Source organism: Myzus persicae, unplaced genomic scaffold, assembly GCF_001856785.1.
Source record: "Myzus persicae strain clone G006 unplaced genomic scaffold, MPER_G0061.0, whole genome shotgun sequence".
Taxonomy (NCBI): domain Eukaryota; kingdom Metazoa; phylum Arthropoda; class Insecta; order Hemiptera; family Aphididae; genus Myzus; species Myzus persicae.
Genome location: NW_019102723.1, coordinates 565,746 through 591,252, shown reverse-complemented (window position 1 = coordinate 591,252; position 25,507 = coordinate 565,746). Strand labels below are relative to the sequence as shown.

The window sequence follows — 25,507 nt, the reverse complement described above, 5'->3', positions numbered from 1 at the left end:
GAAATGAGATATTAATTAAAATTAATTAAATTAGATGTATTTCATCTTTTTTTAATATTCATAAAAGTAAATAAATATTGAGTCATATATTTCAACATAAGTAATTAGCAGTAGAAAAAAAGAAAACGAAAACTTCCGATGAGTTATAGTTTGCAAAATTACATAATTTGATATATAAACGTTTTAAAACACAAACATGTACACGATGATTAATGGCGTTTGGTTTTTAGCAGCAGTTCAATCTTAACGAATAAAAGTGGGGAAATGTAATATGAAAATATATTTTGTCCTCCGTTACGTTATTCATGTTTGTTATTAATATTCTGATTGAATTTATGCAAAACCATTGTTAAAAAAAATAGTAAACTATAAAGTATATATTATTATATTAAAACGGTTTGAAAAATACGTAGCTGAATAATTATGTTTGGAATTACTGGCATAAGCAGATTTGATTACAAACTATAATGTTATAATGGTTGCTTCCATAGTCGCAACCATATACCTAACCTAATGTTAGTGTACTATTTTTATCGCATTGCACCAATATACTATTATAATTGAATTATTTATTCCATGCTCCACAGGTTTGACGTATTTTGCATATAACCTCCGACATTAAAATTGTTATGCGTTATAGAATTTATTTAATGCGAAATGCAACCGGCTGTAAAAAAAACTATGAAGTATGCATTAGAAAAATAATAACTAATGATATGCTATTATCTAAAAAAAAAAAAAACAAATAGATTTCTAAGTTCTTATAAAATTGTTTATTTGCAATTATTATTGACCAGTTAAGCACCTATGTCAGATACACCCAAAATATTATGTAAATTAAATTCACTTGTATATTTTAAAGTAATCAAATATGTTATATATAATTATAAACAACAGTGCGATGGATGAAAATGACAGGGTAATCATTGAATTTATAACGTGCAAATAACTAAAATCAACATTAGTTTGATTATAAACCATAGTTGAAAACTTCTACAAGATGTTTATGCCCAAAGCCGTCTGTTGAAAAGCGAATCACGATACATTATCAATTAATGTAAGTACCTACGAGATATATATAGTAATTGTAAGAAGACCATGTTTTGTGTTAGTCATAAATCGATTTATATCTACTTCATCACTATAATGTTAAACATGTCTGCTATCAGAAACAAAATAATAATATAGGCATTTCGGGTTTAATCAATTTTTCATCGTTTTTCGAACCGTCATATGTATAAATGTCGTAGGTACTATAATTTATGTGGATAGATAATAATATGTTTTTATGATTCGTATTTAATTTTCCGAGTAAAATCTTTTTCAACGACTAAACATATCGCAAAAATAAGTACAACATCCAAATCCAATGCGTTAAACACTTGAAGTAGATCATTTTAAAAATAATTCCCAGATTTATTTAATTATTTTGAATTATTTATTACAGTCTGAGTGATTCACTATTCGCTGGATGATAAAAATTGTTTTATAAAGTTGTCTTAAAATGGATCTTTTCCGCCTAGCTTAACGACTGCGTTTAAATTAAACGATGTGTAATTGTAATGAATAACTTACAACAGGCAAACGTCGAATACATTATACAGTATATTTTATAACGAGACATCTTTTCTTATTTTTACGTAAGTTTACATAGATTATCATATTTTTTATTCATTGTTAAAGTTAGCCTATTAAAATGTTTTTAATCAGTTGCTGTAAGTGCTTCGTATTATACATTTTGCTTTAATACATTTAACAACACTTTCACAACTCTTCTATTGTTCAGCTTTTTACTTTTAATAAAACGATTATCGATTCGTTCAGGAATTTAATATTAAAAAAAGAGATTAATGATGTTTATTTGATAGATTGATATTAGCTAGATTTTAGTTATGATAATAACTTTCAACGAAGCTTTTAAAACAATAACATCATCACCAAGACGACATTGATTTATAATTAAACGTTAGGTCCTAAGCAATAATAAAGTATTGTTTTTTTTTTGTTTACTTCGTAGTCGTACCCTTATAATTATTGTTTAAACTTTATTCTCGTATGAATATACAACAAATCATATAATATAATGAACTTAATGCATGCCATTGCATTAGTTCGTTTAATCGTTTCAAACGTAGGTATTAATATAAAACCATAGTGTTTAAATTACGTAACAAATTAGGAATTAAAATAATATTATAAAATAATAATGTATAATATTGTATAATATTTATAAAAACACAGAATAGTATTAGGTTAGGTTAGGTTAGGTTAATAATATTCATTTAACTCTTTTTGTAAATAAAACATATTTTTATTATTACTATTGTATTCTCTAACCTCGCCACCAACTTGAACTAGTATGGAAGTTTTAGGGGTGAGATGAGATCTGTTCTTGTTGAATTGCAGCGCTATGCAACAGATTCTTGCCACACTCTTTATTTCCCAAGGCAATTTAACATATTATGTTAGTGCAGTTCTTATTATTTATTTATTTTAATTTTTTGTTGTTGCCACGTTTTATAGTGGTTTTTGAAGTTTATCCAGGAACATTTCGCAGTGTGTTAAAATTCAAGTTCGTTTATTTTTTTTTCACGGCGTTTCAGGCCACGACTTAATATTTTGAATCCTTTTTAGGAAAACGAAACTTTTTCTCATAAATTAGCATACCCAATTACTTCAGATTTTCCGGGTGTTTGATTTGCATATAGACAATTTCAATCATTTACGAAGTTTTAAATTTTAAATAATTCTATTCAACCGACGAAATCGACATGTTATTTTGGAAAGTCACAGTCGCTACGTCGTTATGTCAACAATTTTCTAAATCCATGTTGAAAATTACAAAATCGAAAGTGGAACAGCACATATAGATAACCTAAATGGATTTACCTGTCCTCGTTCCGTATAATTTTATGTATTTTAACTTAGTGTACATCTATAATAACCTTGTAGGTGATATTTTGAATAATGCAATGGTAATCATACACTTACCATTACTAACAATAATGACGATACCTAGTCTTTATTTCTCATTGTTTTACAATTTTAAAAACCATAATATGCTTATTCATATAAAAAATATCGCTCAATCATTTAATTGTTTTATTTGTGTGTAATAAATTGGCGGTACTCTAAATACAAATATTATTCAGTACAAAATTCAATATTATTTATTTATTTTTTAAAGTCCATTCACTAAATATCAAACATGATATTATCAAAGGCGACGGGACCTCTTCATTTTCAAATTTTATCATGCAAGAGAGAGTAGAGTTGGCTGGATATAAAGGAATTTGGAATGTTACGTTATGTAAGGTCAAGCAAGTGGAGACTTTGATGTCCGTACCTTTCAAGGGAGTCAACAAAAGTTTCCTAAAAAAACAAAAAATAAAATTCCGAAAAACGGCAAGCAATGACGTACCTAAATTGCGCTGTAGACTTGCATACATATTGTTGCGAACTCGTATTGGCCAATATAAGATAATTTTTACATGGTTACCGTATAGCCGTGTGACAGCGTTTTACGAAATCTTTAAAATTAAAATATATGGTAATTGTGTCGCCGTCGAGCAACCCCGGTTTTGACCTATCCTTCGTCCCTATGATTGTTATTTATTCACGTGATGCTCGAGTGTATGCATAATATTATGTCTGTGCTCGCGTGTAAACTGTACCCCCCGAACGATATAATATTTTAAATGGAAACTTTTCACTATCGTTGGATTTTGGACTGTTTTCAAAAGTCCTGGACGTTGCCGATTTGCATAAAACACATAGGTGAAAGTTTGTAAATGTAATTAACGCCGCTGTGCTTGAAGAGTTTGCACAGGTCATTTGTGCTACACCACCCTGTAGGGCCCCTGAGTTGCTAATACCACCTGACCGAGACAAAACTTTCTGCTAAAAGTTCGTAATATCAGCGAAGTTTGGGTCCAGTCTGCAGACAACGGTAGCGTAAGCAAACAAACCGAGACGAAAACACCTCAACCGCAGAGATGAGAATATACATATATAGTTACACACACGTGTCATGTATAATATTATATACGCGTACTTGTTCACATGCGACGAAACATTAATATAAATAATATAAATAATCAATATTTTTTAATCCATACCTACACATAACATGAACATTTTTTACAAAAATATTTTTTTATATTATTAATAAATACGGTTATCTACTTTAATCCGGATTTTCTGTCCGTGACTTTATCTCCCCCCTCTCTCATTCTCTCTCTCTCTACCGTTGTTCATGAATTGTATATGTTTAGTTTTGGATCGTTGTTACCTACCATAAGGTTTATTATAATTTATAACATTCATTATCAAATATCATATAATTACATTGAAGCAAGAATGTTTTTGAATAAGATAAATATTTGCCTAGTTTTTGTTTCTTGTGGGGTATTCATTTTTATTTTTATCACACCACTTTGACGAACTTTACTCGGAGGTATTATATAATATGTGTGCCGAGTTAAAATCAATCATCATACTATCTTTTTTAAACCTACATAGATATTAATTTTATTGTTTTTCTGTTATTTTTTTAACATAGTTTAAATCATAAGTTATACATGGCGTATTGAACAAAAATAAATGATTAAATATTTACATTTTTGTATATAGAAATCTCATTATTAATAAATATTAGCAACCAAAAATATTCGATAGTAATAATCTCATTTAATATAGTATAAAAATGGATGTTTGCCTGTAAGCCATATTCTAAAAAACTATAGGATCGTTTTCAATAAAAGTTTTATGAATTGATTTCTCGAGACTTGGATGGTGTTTTTAAAGTATCTTTTAATCTCCTATAGGTAACTAAAAAGTAGCTTACACGTGAATTTAATTTGGGCTTACTCAAACAGAACATTTTTTTGTGTATTTATGGGGTTGCCATTGGTTACACATTATATTACTATTATGTCTAATGGAAATATTACATATCGTATATACTTTTTCAATTACCATTGGATATACTTTAAGTTTAAGATATACCTAACATATAAAATGTTCGTGTCACAATAGAAAATGTTTGTTACCAAACTCCTCGGAAACGGCTGGACCAATTTTCATGAAATGTTGTGTGTATATTAAGTAGGTCTCAGAGAGTGATTTAAACTATTTTTCATAACCATAGGTGCAAAGGGTAGCTCATAAAAAATTTTTTTTAATATTTAACGTGTTAATAGTATAATAATGATAATAGTAATAATAATAATAATAATGCCCGTCGAGCGTATAACAACACTATGATTACCGAATATTAGTATGAATATAACTTTTAAACGATAAAGTATAATTGACATAAGAAATCAGAGCATTGCAATAATATTAGGAGTTTTGGTAAATTTTGATGCTATATTTTTGTTTTTTAAATGCCAGAAATTAGACGTACAAACTTAAGTCGTGGAACTCGCAATGCTACAAGTCATAGCTATACGATATCAGGAATTTTTAACGGCCAATACTTGATAATCTAGTTTTTAATAAAAACCAATCGTCGGCACGGATAACGCCGGGTTGCAATATTGGTTACAGTTAATAAAATTCATATTTATCATTTAATTTTTTTCATTCGCTCATATAATTATTAAACTTCACATAAATCATCTTTGGACGCCTTATCTGTCAACAAATATTAACTAATGGAAATCATTTAAAATGTCACAAAAAATATAATAGTTGATCAACTATTTACTAGATAATATATACGGTGCTACTGTCAGCCAGGAGATCTGCTGAAACGTCACCTGAGGAGTGAAACGCTCGCATTATATTGATATTATGTTGGATGTTGGTTCATCCGGAGTTGATGAACTCAAAAACTATTGGAACATTTCAATACAAGTTATATCTATAGATTCTTTGATAATTGGAAGATGTTTGTAGCTTATATTTTATCATCCCATATACTATAGAGTCTATACTTAGGTCCGACCAACATACTATCGAGGACCAGGATACACCAATATAGATCTTTAAATTTTATATTTTTATTTTTTCCAGGCCGAAGTCGGGTTACATAGTTAAAAACGGATGTTGGCTTTTCCAAAACTTTTTTTTTTTAAATTAATAATACCCTCGGCAACATGTTCTATTGGGATTACAGTGCAAAAATCATAAATTGCAGAAATTACAGAAATTACATAAATTGTATATATATACATAAGTTACATTAAATTTTGGAAATAAAATTGGCGGCTGTTATAAATTTCATGATGTTGGTAATGGATTGAGGGTGATTGTATATAGTATCTATAGTGATTCGGGTAGGTTGTGGCTTGTTCGGGTATTGTCGTAGGTTCGGCATTCGGTTAGCATATGTGTTTGATGGTGACTTGAACACCGCATGCTGTGCACATTTGTGGTTCTTCTTTGGACATGAGGAAAATTTGGGATATTTTAGTGTGTCCAACTCTTAGTCTGGTTATTATAACTTCGAATTTTCTGTGAATTTCTTAGGGAAATGTCCAATTACCGGCGTTATGTTTTATATGGTTTAATTTCGTATAATAAGATGTCCAGCTTTGATGCAATCTTTGTTGACATTTCTTTGTTATGAGCATTCGTATGTCACTGGAGGAAATGATTTGTGTGTGTGATGATAGTGAAGATGTGATAGCATTTTTGGCTGCGAGGTCAGCGAGTTCTATCCGAAATTATTAGACTCAAAAACTACTGAACCTTTTTAAATACAAGTTATATCAAAAAAAAATAATTGATAAGTTGGTGTTTAAACTTAATAGCTTGTTTTATTAATCCAAATTACAGGTAGATGAACACATGAACAACTCACACATGATATGTGTTTAAGATCACAATTTTTTTTTTTTTAGTTTATTTAAATGGTTGATATTGGTTACATAATAATATTAAGTTACTATTATTATGATTATTAGAAATATAGGATCTACATTTTTTACACATATCCATATTTATTTTATAACAATAAAAATAAATTTTTTTTTTTTTTTTATTGATCTTAAGCTTCGGCAACTGAGGCCATTAGCTGTAGTAGGATTTGTATTGTAGGTTTGTATTGTATATTTTGGGACGGTAGGGGGGAACACGTGTGTGTTTGTTTTTGGCAGAATTTCGAATGGGGCACCCGTAGGTTTCTGCCATGCCCCGGGGGTGGGGGATGGCAGCACTTGTTCTCCGGTCACCGCGACTTGTCCGGAGAAAAATGCCGCCCGGTAGCCGAGGATCGAACCGCGACCGGCTGCGTCGCAGCGGACGCGTCAGACCACTCGGTCACCTCATCCCCCAAAAATAAATTATTACGCCGTTATTTCCAGGTGCAGGGGCAGCTAAATCTAAACGAATTTATTTTGAATATTAATAAACTAATTAACAGTTTCAAAAGTATAATATTGTTATTAAATTTTGTAGAATTTTTAAAATTCACATGACTAAAAGGTATACAATAAACGTGATAAAAATACCTCGGTGCAGGTCAGTATTATTTCCATAATTTATTTTTTACAATTTAAATTCTGAAATTTAAAATATGTTAGTTTTTTGATTCAAAAACAATATTTTACACAGAGTTTAGTTTACCCCCAAATGGTCAAAGTTAATTACATTTAATTATGTGTATTTCGAGACTTTATTAAACACTGATTGGATGCTTGCAATTTACTTTGAACCACAATTATTAGTGATAATGTTAATGATGTTAGTGCCGAATGATACATTTTGAGTTATTTATTACTCTTAACAACTGATGAATAATTTTTTCATCATTGGTACCTACACAATAACCAGAAGAGTCAATGTAATATAATTTATTCAAAACAAATTGTTATTTGGTGATTTTATTCATGATTCTTGCTGCCTATTATATTTTAAATATTTATTCACGTTCAAGTAGCCTGTCAGTTGAAGTAAAATCGATTTTGTGCACGTCGAAATTCAAAATTGTATTATTGAAAGGAGAGTTCTAATTTTATAGCTCATTATATTATTTGCTTCATTGAGCAGGATTTTGCCACTCCATCGCCAGTTGTGCGAGAGGTAGATATTGGTCATATCGGTGTGGCATCCTCTCAAGTCTATTAATCCCAATACTTTTAATTGAAAAATAAACAAAAAGGAATTTTATAGACAACCTTATGTATAAAAATACTATAATAACTTTTATACGACAAAGTTTCGATATGTAAATAATATAGTTTTTTTTTTACATGAAAATGCAATTATAGTATTATAGTATATTATAAAATTCTGTTTGTCCGATCATGACATTTACAATTTCTGTGTTGAAGCTACTGGGATTGACTCAACTCATATAATTTATTCAATGACTAATAAGTAGATATTCTTAATATAGGACATTTAATGCATACAGAAATGGAACTGAGAAACTGATCATTTTTAAAATATACTTTTTGAGAAAATCATGGAAATTGACATTTTTTTCTGAAGCAATTTATTAAAATAAATTCATATATTTTCAAAAAATGTTGACCTTTTCGGCCTTTGAGTTTTTTTCCCTGATTAGAATCGTTTAACCAACGCGATGATTTTTTGATGATTTAAAATTTATAGGTCATTGGGAATCTCACACAAATATTGCGTCACAATATTTTGATTTGAATAATTATTTTTATTTTTCCATTTGATTCCTATTTATGAAAGTTAACATTTTTCTGAAATATTTTTCAATATAATGATTATTTGCCATCTTCTTTTGGTGAATTATTTATGAAAAAATAAAGATTAAATATTATTTCTTAAATGTATCAAAACGAAAAAAAAAAAATTAATATGATTTTCGTTTTCATACCATTCGCAGAATATTTATGTTTTGAAACTCAAAAATATAATTTTTACCATGGAAACGATTAGGTATGTTTACCACAATAATGTATTTTTGATTGAAAAATGAGTAAAGATGAAAAGCGTTGCAGTACTATAAGTAGTATTTCTTTACAGAAATTGTAAGCTTATGAACATGTTCATTGCATTTCTTCGAAGTTTAATTTACTTTTTTTAATTATTTACAAAAAAAATTAACCTTTGTAAAGTTCAATTCGTGTTCAATTTATTATTTGCAGAACTACTTACAGCAATTTCATTGCCTTTAAAAAAAAAAAACATAACATTGTAAAATAATATGTTTCTCTTGCTAGACTCTCAAAATAAGACTAAACAATTTTGAATTTTCAATCACAAAAGGTTTTTAAAATATTATATTAGATTTAGATGTGAAATGGTTATTTTAAAACAGCTGTTCCAATGTTTGACATCTGGTTGACCAAAATTGCATATTTGGAAAATTGTGAACAAGCACTTTAAACGTATTTGATATTTAAATTTAAACTATAGTGTTTGGATTGAATATGATTAATCACTTAATAAATTTATACATTATACGTCCCTCTAAACTTGAGCTATAAAAATAATAAACACAACAATTCTGTTTGTAAGTACTGAACTCGAAGACAGCTGATATAATTTCTCTATTAGATACAAAAATAAATTAATCATCGTAATTGTATTTCCATGTATAGATAAATTTAAATGTTTTACAATAAAACATGTAAGTATGAAACAGTATAATAATGCATTTACATTGTATATAATATAGGGATAAATATATGAATACCACAACATTCTTAAAGGTACACTACGCTACTACAACGGTAGGCATTGATGTAAATGCAGACATACATTTGGAATAATGCATTTTAATTATGCATTTATATATATAAATAGTCTAATTGTTAGTTATATCACACAAGTATAAACCAGAGATTGGCAAGTTTTGTAACTACATCGTAAATTGAACGATTGTACCTGATGCATTCATATAAGAAAATTTCGATGGTGTCTCGAGAATGGAGAAATAATATTATAGTCACAATCAATGGACATACAACTTACGTTATAATCAATACAAAATTACCTTACGATAGTTCGATAGTCAAAACGACCACAGTAACGTAATTTTTCTTTCGATGGATAATCTCGTATAATGCTTTGCTGTCTTTGAGTTAACCATTACATTTATGCTATACTATTCTTTACAACCTGCAGTCACACAACGTATGTTTTTTAACCTAACCTTGAAAGAGGAGGCATATGATCAGAGTCAAACCTTTTATAGCCCTTCAAGTGCATGCATTTCAGCTAGGATGCAGCACAATAATGTAGTTGTCATCTCTATCCGGCGGACGACGACTATAATGAAACATTATGTTACATTCGATTTGTATTTTTCCGTGAGTTTGACAAAGTATGGCCTACACTCGACCTGAACTCTTTTCCCCGAGCGCTGAAATGTCTGACCACCGGTGGGGGGGGGGGGGCTATCAAGTGCGCATGGTATATTCTTGCAGTTTCCTTCGGATTTTGCTCACAACTCAATTGGACACCGGACGTTCGGGAAAACTTTTAAGCTACGCGATAATGTAAAGTTTTGGTCCCGTTGCCCAGTTCGAAAACCACCCTCCCTAGCCGACACTACCCCTTATTGAACTATCGGGCACCGATGTGCGGAGATAACTTACGTGTAAAAGCTAGTTTACACAACTACCGATCGTAAATAAGTGGCGAAATCGAGTGGCGTTCCGCGTACACTCGATCGGATATAACTACGCATACTCGTTTAAATCAATTTAAAAAAAAATAATAATACGCAGTGGCGGCGCAAAATGTTTGAGTCTTTGAAGCAAATTGTACATTTTTAAAATTTTTAACACCAAACATCCACATTATTACATCAAAATGATAATTTACTATGTTGAAGCTATGAAGCTATAAAGCAATTGCTTCAAATAGTATTATATCCCGCCGCCACTGATAATACGAGTACAATAAAGTACATGTATACTAAAAAAACTGTTGGGTGCTTTGTGGGTGGCCTCGTGAGTGGGTGAAAGGTTATAGTGTAATAACATACATATGGTGGACTAGATGATATTATATAATAATTTATAATAAAATATCTTACGTATTGCTGAAAAGGTCAACGATTTACACTTTTAATAATATCAAAAGTGAACCTCTTTTCCTGTCCTTACTGCAGTATGGTTTATAAATTACAATAGATTAGGGTAAATATCAATTGGCACCCAAGTCAGGTAAACTCAGTCGAAACAATTTTAAAACGTTTCTAAAACAACCTCGCGCTCAAGATAATAATATAATATGAAGTACGTTTGACGAGTTAATGTAAACTCCAATACTCCATGAAAGATATTATGTAACTGATGAAATATCGCCATGACTTTTTGATCTTTTGGCACAATATTTGGGGATGGATCTTGTAATTTGATACGAATTCTTTGATACTGAATTGCATAGTTTTTTGTTATTGATTTTGCATTTTTCTATATTGTCATTAAATTAAATCATATACTTAATTCATTATTCAGATATATTGCAGCCAAAAATATTTTATGATTTCGATATTGGAAAAGCGATTAGTTTTGATATGGTGAGATAAACCACCATATTTGTTTGAATTAAAACTCTAATGGATAATATTATAAATTATAAACTCGAGCGAATTTCAAACGGTCCAATTTAAAGGCTCTAATAGGAACAGGTAATATGAAGATTGAAGGTCCTTTATGAATGTCATATTGAACGATCGTTCTATCATATTGCGTAACTTTCACATGCATATTCATATAGTAGGTAACTGTTTCACATTCGAAACGTTTTATACCGCTGTTGTTTAGTGAGAGTACATATGCATTTATTTAGTGAAATAGTAAGTACACCAATATTGATCGATTATATCGGATAAGATAGTTGAAGATAGATTTTAATTCGTCATTGATGCTTAGGATGACTGTCACATATTGCCCATACTTAAATTTATTTGTTTTAACTATACATTATCTGCAACGTGTAAAATATATAAGAATTTCAGTATTTTAAAATCAAAAATAGGTTGGGGAGGTTAAATTTTAAATTCAGAACAGTGATAGTGTAGATTTATACTTAGCATACCACTTTATATGAGGAACGAAATATCGTTCCGTTTCAGTACAAAATAATGTCCATTTTAAATTTACAGACTCATAGACTGAATGGTTAAGACTTTTCTACAGGGTATAACTCACAGGTATTCATACATGTGAAAAAAATAATATTAATATCTTGCATGCAAATATAAGTTGCCTTCTAGAAGTAAAGATAATTTTCTCCTATGATAATTTTAGTTTGATATTAGTCAAAAAATCACTAATTATTTAAGGTAATATAATTTTCTTATATAAAAAGAAAAAAACACTTATGTGTTTGACTTTAACTAGTTCAATAATTTTGTTATAGGCGAAAGAAAGAGAGGGAGAGAGAGCGATTCATAGATAGAAAGGCACGGGAGAGCACAAAAGAGACGGCTAAGTGAAGAAAGACTGAGAGATGAAAAGAAAAAATAAATATTAGCTTCTCTTGGCAAACTGTAATCCGTGATTTTTTTCTACAGCTGAGTACAAATGGTCGAATAGGATGTTTAACACAGTGCACAGAATACATTTTTAAATCAATTTAAAATCTAGCCAAATGGATACGCAGTGATTGAAAAACTCGATTTTTGTCGTCTAAAAATAATAAAATAAAGAAATCGTATTTTTGGAAACAAAACATTTAATTATTTTAACTCAACATCCTTGTTATTGAATCAAACTATTTAATACGTATCTAGTCTATGGTTTTAAAATGTTGCTACTTTTGGTCAATTGTCCAACTCATATGGCAATAAAAAGTATATTATAGAAGAAAAACATACATGTTTGGATTCGTGTTCGTACGATATGCTATATAATATATTGTATATAAATTAAATGTTTTCACTTACAAAAACACATAAATATTTTACTTAAAGAAAATGTATTTTTACTCTCAAGCAAATGTACTTTTAATACTCCTAGGTAGTAACTTTAATTATTTTGATACATTATAATGAAAATGTTCAAACACTGTATTTGACTTGTCTTTCTCGAGTTTTTATCAAATTTAATTAATGGTTTTTCAATTTTCTCATCACTTGAAAAAATATTCTTTCACCTGGTCTGGGTGATGTTGCTATGCTCTTATTCGGCAAATGTCAATATGCATTAACGCGTCCTTTTAAATTTTGTTCAAATTATCGCAGTTGCTATAAGAGTATTTCGTATTTGGAAGAAGTTGACTTTGTTCGTTTTATTTCCAAATCTTTGAATACTAAAATTGAAGAGAATTGTTTGTATTCTTCTGCCGAACGTTATACAGAAAACAGGTATTTTTTAATTTAGCAAAAGGACCTAATAGAAGTAGTTGTTATCAAAAAATGTTTGAATATTTCAAAATAAATAATATAGACACCAGCAAACCACATAAAAGTGAACGGATTTTTTTTTTCAATAAAAATAGAAATACACGTTTAGTCTATTCTCAGATGCTCATACGAGCTTGACAAAATAATTAGTTTATTTTGTTAACACTTGTCATAGTTTTAATGTGGAGAATTTTTTGAATTTAAAATAATAATTTTTAATTGTGTATGTTAACCTGAATGAAGCCAACCAAGAGGATTATTAACAGATTATAAAATATATGTGTTGTACCAATTTACGTAATTGTAACTTATCATCACTTACATTTTTTTTATTATGAAAGTCTTATTTTACCAGCAACAAAATTATTGCTACCATATTTCTAAAACTTTTTGATAAGTACAACTGAGTCTTAGTAAATTGAAAAAAAATTGAAGTAATTGCTTATGTATATAGCTCATATTATTGTATTTTGTTGTGAGCTAATAACCTAAGTAGTGGAAACTGTACCAAAAATACAATTACTAAACGAATAACAACAAAGTTGTGTTATTATGTTTTAAGGAAAATTATTTCATGCACTCTTGCATCATGCACCGGAAAATATGTTTAAAATGTCAATTCATGTTTTTTTCAGTTCAATTTTAAAAATGAAACTTTTTTTAAGTACGTTAGTTGAATGTTTACCTTTTAGTTATTTAATTATGTACTGCGGTTAAAATTGTGAACCGGAAGAGATGACGGAGACTATGCTGACGTATCTATTTAGTTTCGTGCCACCTTTCCCAGTTGCCTGGCAATAATTAAATAATCACTCAGTGAGTGTTTGAGGGAAAAATAAAATCAGTAATTGATTGATATAATATAAAACGACATGCAAAATCGAAATTTTACCAGTTTTATATAAAATCATAATATAAGGAGACAGCAGACAGTAGTCTTAACATAGGTATCTAAATTTTAAGTAAAAAATAATTTCTACTGTCCAATTAAAAACAACAACCTTTTCATCGTTTAAAGTGTGCAAAATTCCCGATTCACACAATCGTAATAATATTATGACTGTTATAGGATCCAAACAGTAGCTCAGCTATACATTTCCTGAGGTAGTCTGTAAATGCATATTTTTGTTTTACACCTACATAATAATACGAATTCTCAAATTCGGCTCACTAATATATGTACAGACAATTATTATAGCAGTTAACACGTGGTCACTCGGTGTCCAATGTTCGTGCACCATTAACATTATAGCGTTCGCGGTCGGGACCACTCAACCACGGTATCGTTTAGTTGAAGGTAAACCAAATCAACGGAAGTTTTTGTTAAGAGTATTATCATCATCGTTCAATATTATTTATGACTGTTTGACGTCACACGACGTACTACATTATCGTTTCGACGTTTTGTACAGCGAACCGTGAGTGAAGTGTATAGACATTGCCTACCTATCTACAATATTGTTCTCGTCCAGTTGTTGTGCATAATATATTGTTACAGATGTATATTCGACGATTTTGAATCGATTTCGTTTTGAAAGCACCTTATGGCTTATTGCCCGTTTAATATAAATTAGAATACGTTTCAGTGATCCGGAATCCTTTACAAATTATTAAACCACATAAATTATTTCTACCAAATTCAATAATGTTTAAAACGTTAATTATTTTCACTAACGTTACATAATATCAATCCGAGAATCCGACTAATGAAATCGAGTTGTAGTGCGAGGAAAACGCATTAACGTAAGTTTGTAATTACGAACATTGTGCGTAATTAAATTTAACATTTTTCAATATTATTTTTTTACCTCTAAAGCGTCTCGTTTGAAATTCATGAACGTCGGCACTCTTTCGTTTTGGTCCCTCTCGTTCACAACTTGGTTTACATCTCCGCAATTTCACGTAGTAGCAACAGTTAATACTTAATAGTAAATGTAAATAAATTATACGCTTTTATATAGTATGAACAGTTTGAATTTATAATGTTATATAATATAAAGTTAATGTTGTATCAACATTGTATACATATACGTGCCATCGTATGATGGTATACGTTAATCAGTAAATAATATTTTAAATTTCGTGCTTTAAACTTTAGTCGTCACTACTACATGTTTTTTAAATCCTGTTAATATTGACCAACTACCTACACAGCGTGGCATCGATGTAATTGAATTATCGTATTGTTTGTCCATATTAATTGGCACATGTTATGCGGCTGTTCTTCTGATTAAAAAATGTACCTACCTATAATTAATTCAATGAAGAAGCATGTTGAATTTTCAATTTTTTTTTTGTTATCATTTAATGTGATTGAGATATCCTAAAATAATTGTTAATTAAAAAAATCCTGTTTGAACGTATACATTTTTAGGTCCAATATTTTTGTTTCAAATCAACTGGTCAAAACAGTTTTAGGATATTATAGGTACCTATAAATATACAGAATATTAAATATTTCAATTTGATTTTTTTTTTTTTGATCTTGAATAAAATTCTGCTTAAGGTGACGGGACCATTAGTAATACATAATATTATGATATAAATTGATATGACATTCAAAAATTAAACTATTTAGAATATTAACCGATGGAGCTTAAGTAATATATGTTATTAAATAATACAACAAATTTAAAATACAGTTACATATTTACAAATTACAATGCGGTTAGTTATTTGTACGATGTATAATTCGATTATTATAATTAGTAGTATATAATTATAAGTATAATTGTTCATTATCATAAATTGTAAGGATAATACAAAATAATACACGTCCTTAGATATCTTAAAGAGTTAATAACTATTTATAAAAAAACAGTAATCCATTATAAAATATATGGAAGTTTATAATTTTATTTTAGACAGTTTATAGTTACATAAGTATAATGTATATATGTTCTAATTGTTATTATAATAAAATCGTTGTCTAATTGAATTTATAATTATTTGACCACTTATTTATTTATTGGAACCGTCTTATAATTCGATTTTTTTAATTATTCAAACTTAATTTAAATTCTTTTTCAAAGAGAATTTTGTTTATGGAAATGTCTATATTGATTAACTATACATCTAATATCATGCAAATGGTTTATTAATTAGAATAAGTAAGCGCATTATAAGAGTAAAAAAGTAATAAACTATGGGATATATAATTTTATTATTTTTATTTTTCTCGGGTTTACTCATCATAATGATGCATGGCTACATTTTTGATAAATATTTCTCATTTAAAATATTATTACTGTTTCCTATGTGAAAACCAAGCTTTTTAAACTGTTTATGAATGAAAAAAATAGAAAACGTGTTATCTTTATGATCATTTTACTATGAAGAAACATTTTGTCCAAAGTTTAAAAAAAAAAACCATAACAACAACAGCAAAACTACAAAACATGGTTCACTTAAAAAAATATAAATGTCCTGTATATAAATAGCTAGAATACATCGCATTATCAAAACTAAGGGAGTATACAACTTTTTGTAGTTCATTGTATACTCACATAAATGTTGTAATAGGGATGTATACTAATGAAAAAAAAAATCGACGGTAAATACAACGAAATATTTTAAAAAACCCATTGAAATGAAAAACGACACAGAAAACAACACTACGATTTTGTTTCATTCAAATCGTACTTCTGGATAAGTTAATATGGGTAATCATGCTCGTGCATCTTTTCATCAAAAATAAAGCGTATGTCTACTTACAATTCGGACAACGTAAATTAATAAAGTATTTGACACTTCAGAATTAGAATAACATTACGACCTAGAGGTAGTTGGATCACTGAAATAACATAAAATTATAAGTCAAGTTTTAAAAGCCTATTTTTTTTGGTACCCAAAGTACCTATGAATGATTTAAACCAAAACGATAAATAACACATATTATTTATTAAATCAAATGATTGACCAAGAATGTTCATTTTCGTTTTAAATTTTGTGGAGCTATGAATGTTTTACAATGTGTGTTTTTTGTATTTTGTATTTTTTTTTCCATCTCTGACGCCACCCTCTGGAGCAGTTTAAGTTATTAGATTTTTTCGACTTCGGGGTGGTTCATGTTATATAATGGAATTTTGGATATTTTGGTGGATAAAAAAATCCCTAGTTATTTTCTAAATCATCTAGAAAAACAAAACAAAAAAAAAATGGGGGAATGGGATCATGTTCACAGAACTAGTTTACGACGAAATTGTTTTTTTTTTGTATTTCGAAAAAAACCTATATATATTTTCAACGTATGAAATACGTTCTTATTAGAATTTGAAGTGTCCTTTTCCAATAAAAATGATTGAACTTTTAATTTAAGACTCCTCATAATTATAATTCATTAATATTTCAATAAAAAATATCTAAAACATGTACACATAGCACATGTACATAACATACATCGATACATCATACTAAACATTTTCATTATCTTTTGAAGTACATATTTTTTATAAAAACCATCAAAATTACAACAATTTGAAAATTATTTTTATTTAAACACCTATATACTAGTATTTATTTGAAGTTCGGTTAGGTTAAGATCAAACCTCTTACAGATCATAATTGTTATCGGATGTCAGGTCTGACCAAATATTTACATTTTCTATCGATATGTCAATTTTAAACCCCTTCTCAATTTGATGTTTTTATTAAATACAAATTATTTTATTTAATAATATAATATAATTTGTTTGGTATCAGTAAAATTATTCGACCATATATTTTAGAAACAAAGTGGTTTTTAATATAAGTATATGAAATGTGTTAACGCCCTAATAATAGCTTACAAATATTATGATCACATATTTATTTATGTACATTTTTTTATCACAAAAAAAGAACACGTCTTTTAATAGTTGCTTCAATAATTAATATAAACCGAGAGAAAAGTCAAGCGTTGTTAAGTGTCCAAAAATTAGAAAGTAAATATTTATGGAAATGTCATAAACTCATTAAGATCTTGTTAAAAACAACATTTATTTAAACTACCCCATCAATGTTAATGTGAGAAAAGCATTATTTAGCTTCTATGAAATTAAGTGGTTTATTGACTTATTAGTTATTATTTTTAATATTTTAAATTACCAAAACAATCTATAAAGTTTTAAGTTTTAGAACGTTGAGCTCCAGCAGTATTGTAACGGAAAATCCCGTGTCGCCTCTCGCCTCGTCAAAAATACGTTCATATAGTCTGACCAACTACCACCGGCGACCTATGGTCAATAATATGTACTTAATCCTATTATAATTTTGTTTATATAATAATTAAATGGTTTATCATGTTACTAATGAGAATTACAAAGAGAAAATATCATACATTTAATTATAATGAAAAATAAATTCCAGTGAGTGATAAAAATAATTTTATATTTGTTCAATTACCATGTACTTTGCAGGAATAGTGTACTATTTTACAATATAGCTTATACATCAAAAAGTATTTTAAAATAAATGTTTTTACGTTACTAATGTTATTACATTTATAATACAAAGGGAAAATTATATTATTAAGTTATATTTTATTAAGTACATCACATCGTATTGTAATATTATATGGTACCTATATTATTATGAACGATGAGAACAGGCGTCGTAAACGTCGTCATTCCTTGAAAAAGTAAATACCCACGTAAAATAAAAAATTAAACAATTATATACTTAGATTATTGAGACAGGTCCTGGTCGTCTACAATACATTTAAAAACGTTATCCTATTACTGGAAAAATGATGAACCATCGATATGACACCAAAGCCATTTTGATGATGCCAACGATGCGTCGACTGTGGCATTGAATGGGTACCAAAAAAAGTTGAAAAAAGCATATTATCCTATCCTATGCCTAACCTAATCGAACCATTCAGTTGGAAAGTGGTAAGCAAAATGCGAATGTATAGTCGAGTACTGTGTACAGAGTATTTTACACTTGGAACCCATAAAAGTATATAAAACTAACGTCGTTCTAATGTGCAATAACATTTTTTCTCCGAAATTGTTTAATGGTAGAAGTTAAGTATAATTTACAAATCACAATAAAATTTTACCGGTTAAAAGATGGTGTGGTGATCTAGAAGTGTGAAAACCATAATAATTATGGTATAATATTTGTATTAACTTAGTACGTTCGACTAGAAATTGTGAATAAAAGAACATTTTACATGAATGGCTTTAACGTAGGTTTATATTTAAGCCAAAATACTAAAATATATCTGTTATAATTACACATTTACACAATGATTAATTGTGCAGGTACCTATTTTAGATTCTGAGCAATTTTAAAAAATAAATTTTTCATCCTTGTACCGTGTTCACGAAAAGTAGTAAAAAATGTTTGATTTTCAACTTTAGGGGTGGTTCCTGAGAGAAAATTTGATCTTAGTTGGTACTTTAAAATTCGCAAATTCTGAAAATTATGTGGTTGAAAAATCAAAAGTTTAATTTTGATTTTTATACCTATAAATAGAAAATACTTAACCCCAACTAACTTGTAAATACCAAACTATGATGCTATTAGATTAATATTACTGTCGTAAGAACCTGTTACCTATATCATTGTCAAATGATTTGACGTTGAATTTTTTTTAGCATATTCAAAGTTGTATTATACTGAAGATAAACTATAATTTAAATTTAAAATTATTTATACTAACATTGCTACTAATATTGTAGATAATTGTAACGCTTAAAACAATTATTTTTTTTTCATTTAAAATGTAGCTAATTTATTAATACAACGATATTCATGAGTATTTTCTTTAAAGTCGTATAATTTAAACATAATATAACAGCATTGAAAGCTTTCAATTATAAAATATATTTGTTGTCATTAATAATACTTCCTTAAATTATATTCAGCTTTATGATTGTTCTTTCATATAATGAATAAAAATACCATTTGTCTTTTCATCTTCATTGGAGTCTACGATAGTCCATAAATAACATTATAATTTATTTTCAAATCTAATTTGATACAATTCATTGATGACCGTACACTGAGACTCTGTGAGTAGGTACGCAGTATTAATACGTTATAAACTTGCAACAAGACAGTATCCACCCTTTTTTCTTGATATTTTACAAAATTACGAGAAAAATAAATAGTAATAGGCCAATAAAATATTATGAGCGTAATATTTTGTAAAATTAAACTACACAAAAGATTACATTTTAGGTAGTATTAAATTAGATTTCAAGGAATCACCGAGTACATTACAATATGGAAAAATAATAATAATAAAAACAAACTCCTACAGTTAGAACCTTAATATATAATATTAAATAATGAACAATTGATATCAGTTACGCCTTAATCCACGTTCAGTTATGTTCACCGTTCAATGATAGTCATATATCACAAGAAAAATAAATGGGGAAAACTCAGTGATATACAATATTCATAGTTAAATATTATTTCATTTTATTATTGCCATTCCAAATGATGTGATAGCAACACATGTCGTTCGAGGCACTTGTTTTAATTGAATCACACCCGTATCAGTTGATATGTAGGCAATTAATAATTATATTATAATATTATTATAGTGAGAAATTTGCTAATGACAAAATGCTTACGACCCTGCAGACGTAGATCCGACGTAAGTGGCAATCGTGAGCACCCGTCAGGCGCTTTGCAGGTCAAATATACAGTAATAATTATAATTATAATTATATCCAAGTCACCGTGCAACAGAATCGGTGCACCTGTCTATTATAATATTATAAATGCGTTTCTCAAAATCTGGAACTATACATGGGTGGGGTAGTACGGTTTGGTGGAGGTGTACTCTTGAAGTGGAAATCCCTGTGACCTACCACCCTTCAACGGAGCGAAAAATTTGACGTCCATCCATTCACGGCCTCGGAACGATCGATCAGTCGAGGGTAGTATATTATTGTACTATATGGTGTGTAGAATACGCGTCGGAGATTTTTGATTTTATATCACGAGCCCGTGTAGGTTATTCGGCCGCGAACGATCAGAAGTATGTCACCGAATGCGATTCGTCATCGTCATAATAATAATAATAATTATTATTATAATATATTAAACGCACTATATATAGGTCCATGTGCCGGTCGGCGATTATTGTTGACCGTACTGTTTTATTTTATCAACGACGATTTCTGCGGGTTACTTTCGAAATTTTTCGTATGCGTAACGTCGCTTTAAAAAATATGCAATCAGATCGTTTGAGTGTTTGCTGAACTCTGGTACCTGCACAGCTGAGTATCGCGTAATAATATGGTCTTAATGATTGTGAAAATATGAAATACGTCCTTACTGTATTTTAAAACATCTATCATGAGTAGCGTTAAGCCACGGGTCGTTGTCCCATAATTATCATCGTTGTGCGACGGTTTCCGTGAACGGCCGTATTGAAACAACTATGTCCCTGAAACATACGTAGAGGTACCTACAGGCTACAATATAATAATATGTCACGAAAGTTTAACTTTTTCATTACTCCCGAATGCGTCTAGAACTAGACGCCAAATTAAATAATTTTGTGTGTACAAAACTTCCAAGAGAACTGTAGTTTTGTTAAATGAACTGCGCGACTGTGTTAGGGTTGAGGTTCTAAAACAAATATGAACCAATTACCTAACCTACGATTTAGAAAAAAATAAGATCTTTTTCTAGCTACATTTCTAATTAAAATCTTTCTATGACGTACCGTTTGATACATACAAACAATAAAATGTCTTATCAAATAAGCCTATACAAGAAGTACATACCTTAAATAAACATTTATAGTACACGAGTTCCTTGATTACATTTGCTTTAAAGTTTTAAGACTTTTCACCGACTCATAAGAAGTACATTTTTAATGAATTTAGCATAAATAATTGATCACTTAAATGAATTTTCTTTGAAATGTTATTACTTATTAATCAGAATGCATTAATATTTTAAATAAAGAAAAATCATTTGTGGCTAAATAATATTGTTATTTACATGCCTGCATCTGGAAATCTTAATGGTCCACTTTTTTTTCTTAGAAAATATGCCATAAATAATTTAAGTACATTGTGCATACAATTAATGTAATATGTCGTGTACATAAATATATATATATTTCATAAATGCTTAATATAATATAAACACGTAGAAGAAGGGGTGGGGGAGTAAAGCCCTTTAGCCCGCTGGGTCTGTGGCTGGTTATTACTTAGCCATTCCAGAAAGTTTGTATATAAACGACAAACTTATGTAGTATAATGTACATAGACATATTATTAAATAAACATTTTTTTAACAATTATTTTTTACTTAATGTTTGTTTTTTTTTTTAATTAAATATCATAAAAACTATATAATCGTTCTACTTCAAGATTAGAATGAGCCGGTGGAATGGGTGAGGAACCTATAGACTTGATATTGCAACATGACCATACAGAGACCATATATCTAAAATATTATTAAATTAATAAAGAACTATAATTTCTCTATTTTACTATATTAATATTAATTTTATATTTGTATTTTTTATTATGACTTTTACCTTTAATTATTCTTTATACATTTTATACCTCTTCATTGTAAAATAACCGCTATAAATTGTAAAATTTTCGGTGCTATTCAAACGCCATACAAAATAATAACAGCGCTTTTTCCTCTCTTTATAATATAATATTATAGACTAATTTTTTCAAGTGGATAATACTAATTATTTTGATTTTTTATTGACTATGATGTAAAGTCGTATGGTATCTAAAGGTTAAGATTCGACGAAAACTGGTATAAAAAACAATTTGAAAATAGTTCATATATTTCAGATACAGTTTTTTATTATGATTTATCTTTGTATAACGTTCAACAAATATATTTAAAGCTATACATTATTTAAAGTTTGAAGAGTGGAGTTGTTTGAACTGTTTGAAGGACCTATTTTCACGAATTTTTAACAAACCACTAAGTAGGTAGAAACAAATAACTCCAATATTTTGAATATAATTCCGAAAAAAATTATGGTTGCCCCGTTCAATTGCTTAACTAAAGTAAAATCAAAAAAAAAAAAGTTTAAAAAGATGAGTTCTAAAGTTATAATGGTTATATTATTTTGTAAGTGTTGTTTTGGATTTCACTGTATACCTAATAATATAATGATAATGTCCAAGCTGTGTATTGATAAATGATGATTTGATATTAGTATATCAATGTTCATAACAAGTATTTTTGTCTCCAAAATATAGTAAATAAATAGTTTTTAGTGTACAATATAATCAAAATTGAAACGAGCTTTTAGTCACATAATTTAGATGACGAGCAATAGAAATAATAATAACAATTAATAAACCGAACGGCAAAAGGAATAATATTGTCGTTATGAATATATAAATCACATTGTGTACGGAGTATCAATACAGACAATTAGTCTCCCGTGGGCTTTGAATAATATCATATAATTTGGAAAACACGATACTGTGCAATGGGAAGCTCCAAATCAAAGTCTTGTCACGTCACAATTATTATTTTGATTTGTGACCATCAGTCTTATAATACAATGACCACAAGATTGATACTTGTTTTGTGTTTTATTTGTTTATTCTCGGAGTATAGCGTCTTGCGTCCTCGACATCAGTAGGTAATACTAAATACATACCATTTCTATAATAATTTTCTCATGCAATAATTAGCGATTATTCTTTCACCCTCAAGGGAAAGGGGCGAGGGACCCTTATCACCAAACAGAAATACGTAATCATGCGCGTAATCGGCACCACAGTTATTATTTAAACGACGTAGCGTGTTCGTTGCAATCTTGAGTAGTATTGCGAATGATAGCTAATAAATAAGTTAAACCACATTAGGTACTTGTTAATTTAAAACAAAACAGAATATTTTATTCATATAATTTAAACATCAACATAATGACAGCTAGTAAGCTTTCCTAGAACTTTTAGTGGAGCAGCTGACTATGTTCTAAGCCAGCGTTCCCCAAACCATTGGTCGCGAAATCTTTTTGATAGGTCGCGACTCACGGTTACAATTGCTGTTATTTTTAGCCGTAAATTGATACCTCTATATTGTATAATAATAATGTGAAGTCCAACTAATATTGTAGAATGTATGACATATTTTTAGTAATCTTTATATTATTTTATTACGATTATGGAAATATATATATATATATTAATATATTAATATTTTAACAAATAATTGTTGTCTTATCGGTGAGAATATAAAATGGATAAATTAAAAATAGTATTAATTTATGGCATTATTAATTTTTTTTTTTTTAGTAGGGGGTCGCGTACCCAAGAAAGATATTTATGGGTCACCATTGCAAAAAGTTTGGGAAACACTGTTCTAAGCGATAATATTAAATTGAGTTCATAAAATTGAATTGAGTCCTACGAGAACTTTTGAATTGTCTGAATTGAATCCAACAAATACTGTTTACTACACTCGTTCAAGTGTATATTTTTATAAAAAATAATTAATTTACATAACTACTATCGCGTCCGGATATCGTTTCCCAACGTACTTGACTTCAAAAACATATTTTTTCAACTGTAATAATGTTTTTATCTTCGTTTGTACAGGAGGATTGACTTTGCGGTTCGCACTATTGGACGGAAGTAGCGGAGGGGCGGCGGCGGCGTCGGCGGAAGGGTAGTCGATGCGATGTGCGTCGTGAGGGGTGACCGTTACTGTTAGCGTTGTCGCCGCCACCGTCGCCGTCGGCCGCTCGGGCAGCGGTGGTGACGGCGATCATGGTGCCGCCGTGGTGGCTGCTGGTGGCGTTCGTGTTCGGTGGCGTCAGCGCCGCGCTCACGTCCAGCCGGGTGGTGCGCACCAAGTACGGCGACGTGAGCGGAGTGATCGTGACGCCCGACAACCGGCGGCTGGACGCGGTCGAGGTGTTCCGTGGCGTGCCGTACGCCTCGCCACCGGTCGGCTCGCTCCGGTTCATGCCGCCGGTCACCGGTTCGCTGTGGTCGGGCGTCAAAGTGGCCGACCGGTTCGGGCCGGTGTGCCCTCAGCGGCTGCCCAACGTGTCCGACGAGACGGCCGCTCTGAAGACGATGGCCCGCGGCCGCATGCAGTACCTGCGCCGGCTGTTACCCTACCTGCAGAACCAGAGCGAGGACTGCCTGTACTTGAACATCTACGCGCCGGCCCAAGGTAAGTGCATTGTCCCTCCCCCCCCCCCCAAAGTGCATTTCCGAAATAAGTGGTCATCCTCGTCGGGGGTGTGTCACGGCCATTTCGCGTAGCCGA

At 29.9% G+C, this 25,507-nt stretch overlaps 1 protein-coding gene across 1 annotated transcript in view; it reads left to right on the top strand.

Annotated features, from left to right (window-relative positions):
- LOC111033002 (neuroligin-4, X-linked-like) overlaps positions 1 to 25,507 on the top strand; it is a 318,532-nt gene that overhangs the window by 4,032 nt on the left and 288,993 nt on the right. Inside the window, exon 2 of the mRNA XM_022313528.1 lies at positions 24,829 to 25,411. Coding sequence (XP_022169220.1) covers positions 25,000 to 25,411 — 412 coding nt within the window. The 5' untranslated portion in view covers positions 24,829 to 24,999. The remainder of the gene's footprint in view (positions 1 to 24,828; positions 25,412 to 25,507) is intronic.